General features: G+C 35.4%; 1 protein-coding gene across 3 annotated transcripts in view; it reads right to left on the bottom strand.

Moving 5' to 3' along the window:
• Window positions 1–12901, bottom strand: part of LOC148941659 (protocadherin gamma-B2-like) — a 283199-nt gene that overhangs the window by 17773 nt on the left and 252525 nt on the right. For all 3 annotated transcript variants that reach the window (XM_089104431.1, XM_089104433.1, XM_089104432.1), the window contains exon 16: window positions 27–136. In XM_089104431.1, coding sequence (XP_088960557.1) covers window positions 27–136 — 110 coding nt within the window. The remainder of the gene's footprint in view (window positions 1–26; window positions 137–12901) is intronic.

Here is a 12901-nt window from a genome sequence, read left to right as displayed (position 1 = left end):
AAAAAAATGAAAAATGGAATATTTACCTCTTTGTGGGTAGGCGTAAAGGATTTGAGTTCGCGCCTTTTCACTCGGCGTTCGTTCAAACTGGGTTACCAAAGGAGTGACCGAAGATGCTCTCTTTGTATTCCTTCGACTGAAAAATATATATAAATTGAAAGGAACATCATCTGAGGCAAGAATAATTACAAAAATATTCGTAATACCTATACCAGAAACTGGTTCTGGCTAAGAGGTTCTGGCTAAGAGGGACAGAAACAGGAGCCGTCCTGGCTAAGAAGAGCCGGACGGTTCCTGTAGACAGTTTCTAGAGGAACTGTCTGCGGATTGTTTTGGGTACCTGTTTGACTGGCTGTATCATGGTTGCAGCGGCAGCTACGACCTAGTAAAGAGCGAACCACAGCCCATAGTAATCAAAAGTTGAAAAACGTGTTTTCAAAAAACTGTCTAGTGAGAAAAAATTGCAATTTGACGCTGAATCAGGAATGGCAACTATTGTTTCGGTTAATCTTAGAAGTAAATTTTATTGCAAAAAGAAATTTATGGTGATTTCGAAAAAGAGCCTGAAACCCAATCAAAATGGTGTCAAATCGAAATAAAAAGTGCACCATTGGAATCAGCATGGTCAAAAACCTTTTGTAGGATAATTACAGTCCCCCACCTTGAACACCAAGGAAAAGTACTTTTTTGCATGGGTAGCACTGATCTGTCTCCCTTTTTTTTTCCTTTTTTTTCCAGGGCTAGCGGTTTACCAGAACATCATAGAGAGATGCTTAATGGCTCATTAGAAAGCTGTTTCTTACATCTGTGTGCTTTTAATAAATTCCGCTATCTGCAAGTGCCATATGGCACATTATGTGCCATTTCTCAAGGGGTGGGGCTATCGGGCAACAAAAACATCGTATACAGATGTTCAATAGCTCACATTAAAGCTATTTCTCATATCTACGTTTTATTTATGAATTCCACCACCTCCAACTGCCAAATGGCACTATTGATGCCATGTCTTAAGTGGAAAAGCTAGGGGCTAGTGGGCTGCCAGAACTTCTTAGAGAGATGTTTAATGGTTGATTTGAAAGCTATTGCTAATATCTACGTGATTTTAATCAGTTTTGCCATCCGTAAGTGCCAAATGCCCCAAAAATGGCACCTTTTGTGCCACTTCTTAAGTTGAAAAGCTTCGAAGTATAAAACGGTACCATTGTAATAATTATGGTCCAAAACCCTTAATCGGAGATTTACAAGGGACCCTCACCATATGATCCCCCACCCAGCCCCCTTAGTGAGTCTCATTAGTCCGTTGGAAGAATTCACTATGAACTCTTTAAAATTTAGGAATGGTAAATATTATTTTGGTTCGTTTTAGAAGTAAAAGTTTATTTTGAAATGAAATTTTTGGTGATTTCGAAAAAAGGGTGAAACCCCTCTAAAATGACATCGGATCAAAATAAAAGCGTGCAATTACAATCTGTAAAGTTAAGACCCTTCTAACGGGAAATTAAAGTACTCCGCTTAGAATAGTAAGAAAACTTACTTTTTTGCATGGGTGGTACTGATCCGTCTTCACTTTTTTTCTTCTTTTTTTCCAGCCCTATTGGGTTACCAGAACATCATAGAGAGATACTTAATGGCTTCTTTAAAAGCTATTCATCATATCTACGTGCTTTTTATAAGTTCCGCTATCTGCAAGCGCCACGTGGCACTAAAATTGACATTTTGTCTGCCATTTCTCAAGGGTTAGGGTTGTCGGGCTACCAGAACATCGTAGACTGGTATTTGATAGCTAATATCGCTCACGTCTATGTTCTTCCTATAAATTCAACCCTCTGCAAGTGTGAAATGACACTTTTGGTGGCATGTCTAAAGTGCAAAAGCTGGAGTCCGTGGGCTATGAGAGCATTTTATAGAGGGGTTTAATGGCTCATTTTAAAGTTATTACTCATATCTACGAGCTTTTGTCAATTCTACCATCGGTAAGTGCTATATAGCACTAAAACAGCACTTTTGGTGCCACTTCTTAAGTGGAAAAACTTGGAAGCATAAAACGGTAATATTGTAATAATTATGTTCCAAAATCTTCACTGGAGGTTTACAAGAAGCCCTCCCATTTACCCCCCCCCCTTCCATCTCCATTAATAAGTTTCATAAATCGTCTGCTCACCACGAACCTACTGCAACATTGCGGCCGATTAGCAGTTGCTCATTCAAAACCTGATTTCCGGGTGAAAGTGAAAGTGATTTCCGGGTTTTAATTTATTTGCAAGAGATAATGGATTGCAAAGCGTGATTTCTTATCGCGTTTACAATATTTAAACTGTTGTTATTTGGGTTTAGCGGGGGGAGGGGGGGGTACCTAGGTTAGGTTGGATTACGTATTTAATATATGCTATGCTTTACCCCAGCCCCCCAACCCCTAAATGTGCAAATATATAGCCCAAATTTGTTTCTAAACTATCATATTTTCATCCTACTTTATTTTATTTCATTATCATTAACCAAACTTGACTTCTTTCGTGCATAGCGTTGTGTTATTTATTATGCATAAGTACCATTTGCCTACATGACAGGTCCTATACCTATTGAAATTTTGACAAAGTAACATTTTACCTTAATTTTCAGTTATCTGTTTCTTTTTCTCTGGCTTTAGTTCTGAAAATACAATTCCTGTTATTTGAGTTGAATTTTAAGCCATATGAATGTTTTTTTTTAATTTAGCAAATGTATTTGCATATCTTTATAACCTTATAAAAAACAGTTTAATAATTTTCATTTCAGGAGTGTTTTAATTCATTCAATAACTGTTAAAGTTTCATAATGTCAAAATCTTAGTCACAATGTCCAATGCCCTGTGCTTTGTCTCGAGGCTTAATTTGTTATGAATAAATTTACATTTAGATTTGGAAAGCGTCAAATCTATGACTTGCAATGGTTTTTTTTCGAAGGGGTTCGATCTCACTCAGTATAGGCTATGCATCGCGAAAGAGAAATTTAGGTGGTTCGGGTCATCTGACCTTATGGATGAACGACTAAAGAAGATATTATCATAATAATGGTACTAAATACCCCATAAGGGGGTGGGGGAAGCAGTGGCGGATCCAGGGGAGGGGGGGGCGCCCCCTAACGTAGTGTAATGTACTTAATTAACGCAAGATTGCGTTAATTAAACCTGTTCCTACCGCAAGTTTATCGGATCAACCTATTTTACCCCCCCCCTCCCCCTAAAAAAAAAATCCTGGATCCGCCCCTGGGGGGAAGGGCTGATGATACCAGACTATTCGAGCGCTGGGTAAGCTGGTGGCTTCGCTCTCTATTGATTTTCGAGTCCAGCGGAAAGCTGCCAGACCAATATTAGAGAGCTGGCAGGAACTACGCCCAAGCCACACTGTGTCCACCGCCACACTGTGTATTAAAAAAAGAAGAAAAAAATACTGAGAGTATGTTTATTTGTTAATAAGTAGGAAATTGAAAAGATGAGTGCTTGAAAAGCCTATGCCAGGATTCATTTGCTTTCCAAGTATCATGGTTGCAGCGGCAGCTGCAACCTAGTAATGAGCGAACCACAGTCCATAGTAATCAAAAGTTGAAAAACTTGTGTTCAAAAAACTGTCTAGTGAGAAAAAATTGCCATTCGACACTAAATCAGAAATGATAACTATTGTTTTGGGTAATCATAGAATTAAAAGTTTGTTGCGAAAATAGATTTGTAGTGTTTCGAAAAAGAGCATGAAACTCCTTGAAAATGGCACCAGATAAACATAAAAAATGTACCAATGGAAACAGCATGGTCGAAAACTATTTGTAGAATAATTACAGTCCTCCACCTTGAACACCAAGGAAAATCACTTTTTTGCATGGGTAGCACTGATCTGTCTCCCCTTTCTTTTTTTTTCTAGATGGGCTAGGGGAAGGCCAGAGCATCATAGAGAGGTGTGTAATAGCTGATTCGAAAGGGAATTAAATTTGTAAGTGTCCTTTTTAAGTGATTACTCTCCACTCACTTTCGACTATTAAAAAGGGCAATTTCAATTTCAACTACGTTGAACAAAATGGATATCTCAAAATTTTGATTGGACGTGTTTGGGAAAATAGTGGGCGTGAGAGGAGCGTTAGTCGCTCTCCAATCACTTTCAACAATTGAAAAAGGCACTAGCCCTCTCAATTTCCAATTGAATGAGCCCTTTTGAAGTTTCTACTCTTTCAATAAAAACCTTATACGCCCCCAGGGCATAACGTACAACCCTTGCCCTGAGGGCTGTGGGGGGAGGGGTTGTCATCCTTAAAGACCTAATTTCCAAAACTTTCAACTACTTTGAATAAAAGGGCTATCTAAAATATCGATTGGATGTGTTTGGAGAAAAGATGGGCGTGAGAGGGGGGTTAGTTGCCTTCAAATCACTTTCGACTTTTAATTATGTTAAAAGGGGCACTAGCCCTTTCAATTTCCAATCGAATGAACCCTTTTTCAAGTTTCTACGACAAATATTTCAATAAAAACCTAATATATGCCCCCTGGGCATAACTTATAACCCTTGCCCTGAAGACTGTGGGGGGAGTGCCCTGCTCAAAGGTATAATTTCCAGAACTTTGAACTGCTTGGAACAAAATGGCTATCTCAAAATCTTTATTGGATGTGTTTGGGGAAATGGTGGGCGTGGAAGGGGTTTTAGTTGCCTTCCAATCACTTTTGACTATTAAAAAGGGCACTAGCCATTTCAATTTCCAATCGAATGAGCACTTTTCCAAGTTTCTACGACAACGCGTTATATAAAAACCTTATATGCTCCCTGGGCATAATTTACAACCCTTGCCCTGAGGGCTGTGGGGGGGGGGGGGGGGGTCGTCATCTCAAAGACCTAATTTCCAGAACTTGAAACTACTTTGAATAAAATGGCTCTCAAAGTTTTGATTAGATGTGTTTGGGGAAAAGGTGGGCGTGAGAGGCGGGTTAGCTGCCCTCTAATCACATTTAACTACGAACGAGGACTCAAGTCCTTTAAATTCCCAGTTGTTTGAGACTTTTTTAAAGTATTCATGATAACGCCGTCTATAAAAAAAAACTTATTTGCCCCCGGGGCATTCACTGCAAACCTTGCTGTGGGTATTGCGGGGGACTGCCCTCCTCAAAAACATAAATTCTATCGGGAAATAAACTATTCTGAACAAAATTGCTATCTAAAAATTTTGATTGGAAGTGTTTGGGGAAATGGTGGGCGTGGAAGGGGTGTTTGTCGCCTTCCAATCAATTTCGACTATTAAAAAGGGCATACGCCACTCCAATTTCGAATTGAATGAGTGCTTTTCGAAGTTTCTACGACAACTTCTTCTATACGAAGTGCCCTGTTCTAAAGGAAAAAATTAAAATATAACACATTGTGCCAACATCGTTCTCATATGCCCCCAGGGCATAACTTGAAACCCTTGCCCTGAGGGTTGTGGGGGAGTGTCCTCCTCTTTACTTAGACCCCGTTTCTTGTCTCGTTCTCGAGTGTCCCCGTTCTTTACTTAGGCAGCGAGATCGTGCTGCCTATGATTTATACAACAATTTTCTATATAAACCTTATATGCCCCCAGGGCATAAGTTACAACCCTTGCACTGAGGGCTCTGATGGGGGTTATCATCCTAAAAGACCTAATTCCCAGAACTTCCAACTACATTGAACAAAATTGATGTCTCAAAATTTTGATTGGATGCGTTTGGGGAAATGGTGGGCGTGAGAGGCGCGTTAGTCGCTATACAATTACTCTGAATCATTGAAAAAGCAGATACTCCTACTAGTTTCCAATTGAATAAGCCCATTTGAAATATCTATGACAGATCTTTCAGTAAAAACTTTAATACCCCAGGGCAAAACCTACAACCCTCGCATCGAGGGTTCTGTGGAGTTTATCATCCTAAAAGACCTCATTTCCAGAACTTTCAACTACGTTGAACAAAATGGATATCTCAAAATTTAATTCGATGTGTTGGGGAAAATGGTGGGCAAGAGAGAGGCGTTAGTCGCTAACAAATCACTTTCAACTATTAAAAAAGGCACTAGGCCTTTCAATTTCCAATTGAATGAGCCCTTTTGAAGTTTCTACGATAACGCTTTCAATAAAAACTTTATATGGCCCCAGGACATAAGTTACAACCCTTGCCCTGAGGGCTGTGGGGGGAGGGGTTATCATCCTTAAAGACCTAATTTCCAAAACTGTCAACAACGTTGAATAAAATGGTTGTCAAAAAATTTTTATTGGATGTGTTTGGGAAAAAGGTGGGCGTGAGAGGGGTGTTAGTTGCCCTCATATCACTTTCGACTATTAAAAAGCGTACTAGCCCTTTGAATTTCAAATCGAAAGAGCTTTTTTTGAAGTTTCTACGACAACGCCTTCTTTAAAAACCTTATATGCCCCCAGAGTATAACTTAAAACCCTTGCCCTGTGAGTTGTGGGGGAGTGTCCTCATCAAAAACATATTTTCTATGGGGAAATCAACTACGCTGAGCAAAATGGCTATCTCAAAATTTTGATTGGATGTGTTTGGGGAAATGATGGGCGTGGGGGGGGGCTGGTTGCCCTCCAATCACTTTCGACTATTAAAAAGGGCACTAGACCATTGAATTTCAAATCGAATGAGCCTTTTTTGGAGTTTTTACGACAGCGCCTACTATAAAAACTTTATATGCCCCCAGGGCATAACTTAAAACCCTTGCCCTGCGGGTTGTGGGGGAGTGTCCTCCTCAAAAACATATTTTCTATCTTGAAATCAACTACGCTTAACAAAATAGCAATCTCAAATTTTTATTAGATGTGTTTGGCGGAATGATGGGCGGGGGGGGGGGCTAGTTGCCCTCCAATCCCTTTCGACTATTAAAAAGGACACTAGCCACTCCAATTTCCAATCGAATGAGCCCTTTTTCAAGTTTCTACGACAAAGATTTCAATAAAATACTTATATCCCCCCAGGGCATAACTTATAATCCTTGCCATGAGTAGTATCCATGTATAAGGTCCTAATTACACAAGGAAATACACATGAATATACAGTGCAGTTTGACGCGCACATTGTAAAAAGTGCACACCTGTTCCATTTCTTTGAAGTATGTGCTATCAGACTGGTTTCTGATATTTTGGACAATTGCCTTAACTCGAGAGTAGTTTGTTATTAAGGCGTCCTGCTAATTAAAGAATCGGATGCTAAACTCCTGATTGATTGATTGGCATATGGATTTATATCATTTTGTGTAAAAACTAACGCGATTTGCAAAAAAAAGGGTAAGAGATTCGCGAATTGGACTATACAAACAATATTATTTAAATACTAGGGAAAAAACAGAGCTAGATAGCATTGCGAATTGGATTGTATGAAGGTGGAGAAAAAAGGGTTAAACTGATTATCAGTTAAGGTAACCCCTCAGGGTTGTTAACTCAGGCAATTTGTTATAAACTTGAGGCAACATTAATCTATGAAAATGGTTGATGATGATAAAATGACATTGTGAGTTGACCTAGCTTTACCTCTCCGATATGTTCTGTATAATACGCGTGTGTTGTTTGGACAGTAATGTCAATATAAAATGGAGTCTAACGTTATAGTATACTAAAAAGATGATACTAAGAGAGATGTAGATGGCAAGAAAAGAATTTTAATAAAGAAATTCAGAACAAACCTTAGAAATCCTTGCAAATCAAGTAGTAAGGTATATATGAGTACAAACCATCAAGGATAATAAGCACCAACGACCCTAACCCACAGAGACCTCAACCCCCCAAAGGTCCCCTATCCCCAAACTCGAAGGGCACCCCCTCCCCTCCAACTTTTTGGCCCCCTCTCCCCCTTTTTTTGAATTTTTTTTTTGAAGTTTTTTACTTTTTTTTATTATTTTTTTTAACATGTTACATTTTTTCAACTTTTTTTACATGTCTTCGAATGAGATGAAACATACTTAAAACATTAAAAAATGACATTTAATGTTTTCATAATTCAAAATGAGAATGGTATGGATATGTTAGTCATGACCGTTACTATTAGAAAAATAATGTTTGTAGTAGCACTTTTTTTTATTGAACAAATTTTTTTTATTTTTTACTTCGAAATTATTCAACTTTTTTTTACGTATCTTAAATGACATGAAATATGCTTATGGCTCTAACAATTGTACTCTATGCTTGCTCAGAGACACGATGCGGCTTTCCCACTGGTACTTTATGGCGGGTTATCGATACTACCTAGTTCATTGTATGAATTAAATTAGTATTTTTTACGCAGTGGAACGATAAACACATAAGTCATACCTTTAAAAAAGTGAAGATGGAGCATTTTAATAAAGTGTGTTTACATGACAATGTTATTGTAGCATTGAACGTCGACAAGGAGAAGTATTTAAACTATGAAACAAGTATAAATGGTAGCACTATTGGAAATGTATGAATGCATTGTCATGACAGTAAGGAATTAAATTTCTTTGAAGTACCGAAAAAATTCAACTCTTATGTTGGTGTATATGCGAGATGGAGATCTCCAGAGATGATTGCACTCAAAGAGAATGCCAACATAAAAATAATCGTTGATGATAGGGGACAACTCCTTGCTACTGTTGCAGGTAACATATTACCTACTAATACATCCTATCGTCAGCTTTCGGGTATTAGCATTCAAAGGAAGGTCAAAAAAAGAAAGGCCTACTCTTCTACTAATATCATAAACCATATCTTGTCTACGTGTCGAAACTGTTACCTGTGTAAAAATAATGTGATAATAGACAGTGAAATTGCCAGAAAAATAAAAAGGGCATTGGCAGAAAATATCACTATGAAATATAAAGATGAATCGATGAAAAACAAAGTACCAGCAAACGTTACTTCCATTGATCAAACAGTCAATGGACCAAATAATACCAGAGACGAAAAGCATATTGAGCCTGTCGATGACACACCAGTAAAAGTTGTGTATGACTCAAAATGGAATAATAATTATTCTACTGATTACGAATTAAGAGAAGACAATAGCTACAATATCAAGTGATAACATGGTGAACAATTTTATGGAACAGATTCAAAATGTCCAAAGTTGATCATTGATATTAATAATGTATCTTAATATATTTTTATGTTAATATTCTACATTGCATTATTTCATTAAAAATATATTATGCATTACATTGTTATGCGTTCAATATTTTTAGAGTAAGCTAGCATATCAAACGTTTAGAATGTCTATTAAAGCATCAGAGATGTAAAAAAAGGAATTTGCATACATCTATTGTCAGACACATGGGATAACATTGACAAAATCTGTGTATCAGAATGAATAAATTCTTTATCAACATCCGTTGTTGGATATGTCATTATGAAAAAATTGTAAGTAAGTAAGTAACAAACTCTTTCTTGAATTCACCTCTTGGATACACAATACAGAAACTTAATACAGGAAATTATGAAAAAATTGAACAAATTCTTATTAACATTCTTTATCGATTGAATTCGCTTCCATCAAAATCCTTTGTCAGATACATCGAATAAAATTGACAAAATGTAAATATCAGAGTAAATTACTTTATTAGCATCCTTTATCGGATATGTCGGATAACATTAACAAAATCTAAGTATCAGAGTGATTAAAATCTAAGTATCAGAGTGATTAAATTCCATATCATAATCCCTTTCTCGGATACATGGGATAAAGTTTACTAAATCTAAGTATCAGAGTGAATAAATGCTTTATCAACATCATTTGTCGGGTATATCGGATAAAATTGACAAAATCTAAGTATCGGATTGATTAAATTCTATATCAACAGCCCTTTCTCGAGTACATGGGATAAAATTGAAAAAATATAAGCGTCAGAGTGAATAATTTTTTTTATATCAACATCTATTGTCAGATACATCGAATATAATTGACAAAATCTAAGTATCAGACTGAATAAATGCTTTATCAGCATCCTTTGTCGAATATATCCGATAAAAGTGACAAAATCTAAGTACAAGAGTAAATAAATGAATTTTCAACATCATTTGTCGGATATGTCAGATAAAACTCACATGTCGGACAAAATTGAGAAAAACTAAGTATCAGCGTGAAAATTTTTTTTATCAATATCATTTGTCGGATATAACGGATAAAATTGACAAAATCTAAGTGTTAGAGTGAATATTTTTTTTTACCAACTTCCTCTGTCAGATACATCGGATAAAATTGACAAAATCTAAGTATCAGGCTGAATAAATGCTTTATCAACATCATTTGCGGGATATGTCGGACAAATTTTTTTTATCAAGGAAATATCTGAATGCGTTTAAGGTATAGTACGAATGGCTTGCAAAAAGCAAGCCATTCTTGTTTGCCATTTTTCTTTGATAAAAAATTTTGTCCGGCATATCCGACAAATGACGATTCGACTAGATTTTATCAATTTTATCCCATGTATCCGAGAAAGGAATGTTGATATAGAATTTAATTACTCTGATAATTAGATTTTGTCAATTTTATCCGATATATCAGACAAAGGACGTTGATAATGAATTTATTCACTCTGGTACTTAGATTTTGTCAATTTTATTCATCATATCCGACAGATGATGTTGATAAAGCATTTATTCAATCTGATACTTAGATTTTGTCAATTTTATCGGATGTATCCGAGAGAAGATGTTGATAAAAAAATTCACTCTAACACCTAGATTTTGTCAATTTTATCCGACAGAATCGACAAAGGATGCTGATAAAGCATTTATTCACCCTGACGATTCAATTTCGTCAATTATGTTCGTTGTATCTGATAAAAGATGTTGATGGAAAAAATTTATTCACTCTGACACTTCGATTTTGTCAATTTTATCCGACATATCCGACAAAGGATTTTGATAATGAATTTATTCACTCTGATAGTTAGATTTGTCAATTATATTCGATGTATCTGACAATAGATGTTGATATAAAAAAATTTCTATATCTCCATTCAACGTTCATTCAGGATAGATGATAGTAATAGCGAGGACGGCATATCCATATAATAAAGTAATGCACATAGGCTAACTCCGGGTTAAGATCCCCCCCTCTGGGGTAAGAATAAATAACGAATTTATTCACTCTGATAGTTAAATTTGTCAATTTTATCCAATGTAACCGTCAAAGGATGATGATAAGGAATTTATTTATTCTAATGCACAGAATGTTAATAAAGAATTTGTTTAATTTTTTTCATAATTTCCTGAATTAATTTTCTGTATTGTTTATCCAAGAGGTGAATTCAAGAAAGAGTTTGTTACTTACTTACTTACAATTTTTTCATAATACTTAGCTTTTGTCAATTATCCGACAGAATCTACAAAGGATGCTGATAAAGTATTTATTCACCCTGACGATTCGATTTTGTCAATTATATTCGTTGTATCTGATAAAAGATGTTGATGGAAAAAATTTATTCACTCTGACACTTCGATTTTGTCAATTTTATCCGACATATCCGACAAAGGATTTTGATAATGCATTTATTCACTCTGATATTTAGATTTTGTCAATTATATTTGATTTATCTGACAAAAGGTGTTGATATAAAAAAATTTCTATATCTCCATTCAACGTTCATTCAGGATAGATGATAGTAATAGCGAGGACGGCATATCCATATAATAAAGTAATGCACATAGGCTAACTCCGGGTTAAGATCCCCCCCTCTGGGGTAAGAATAAATAACGAATTTATTCACTCTGATAGTTAAATTTGTCAATTTTATCCAATGTAACCGTCAAAGGATGATGATAAGGAATTTATTTATTCTAATGCACAGAATGTTAATAAAGAATTTGTTCAATTTTTTTCATAATTTCCTGAATTAAATTTCTGTATTGTGTATACAAGAGGTGAATTCAAGAAAGAGTTTTTTAACAACTTACTTACAATTTTTTCATAATACATAGATTTTGTCAATTGAATCCGCTTTAACTTATAAAAGATGTGGATAAAAAAAAATTATTCATTCCGAGACTTATATTATGTCAATTTGATTACATGTATCCAAGACATGAATGTTGATATAGAATCTAATCACTCTGATACTTAGATTTTATCCGAGATATCAGAGAAAGGATGCTGATAAAGCATTTAATCACTCTGATACTTAACTTTTGTCAATTTTATCCCATGTATTCGAGAAATGGATGTTGATATAGAATTTAATCAATCTGATAAATATATATTGTTAATTATATCCGATATAACGGAATTATGATGATAATAATGGACTTATTGATTCTGATATTTAGACTTTGTCAATTATGTATGATATATTTAACAAAAGGGGTTAATAAAAAATTTATTCACTCTGGCATGTAGATTTTTTGAATTGTATCCAATATATTCGACAAAAGATGGTGATAAAGCATTTATTCACTCTGATACTTAGATTTTGTCAACTATATTCGTTGTATCTGACAAAAGATGTTAATAAAAAAAAATGATTCACTCTGACGTTTAGCTTTTGTCAATTTTGTCCCATGTATTTGAGGAATGTATGTTGATATAGAATTTAATCAATCTGATACTTAGATTTTGTCAATTTTATCCGAATATACCCGACAAATGATGTTGATAAGGCATTTATTCACTCTAATGCTTAGATTTAGTAAATTTTATCCCATGTATCCGAGAAAGGGATGTTGAAATGGAATTTAATCACTCTGATACTTAGATTTTAATCACTCTGATACTTAGATTTTGTCAATTTTATCAGACATATGCGATAAAGGATGATGATAAAGTATTTATTCACTCTGATATGTACATTTTGTCAATTGTATTCGATGTATCTGACAAAGGATGTTGATGGAAGCGGATTCAATCGATAAAGAATGTTAATAAAGAATTTGTTAAATTTTTTTCATAATTTCCTGAATTATATTTCTGTATTGTGTATCCAAG

This window comes from Artemia sp. Qi Xiang Cuo, chromosome 18 (genome assembly GCF_049724085.1).
Source record: "Artemia sp. Qi Xiang Cuo chromosome 18, ASM4972408v1, whole genome shotgun sequence".
Lineage (NCBI taxonomy): Eukaryota > Metazoa > Arthropoda > Branchiopoda > Anostraca > Artemiidae > Artemia > Artemia sp. Qi Xiang Cuo.
This window is presented reverse-complemented; position numbering and strand designations above follow the sequence as displayed.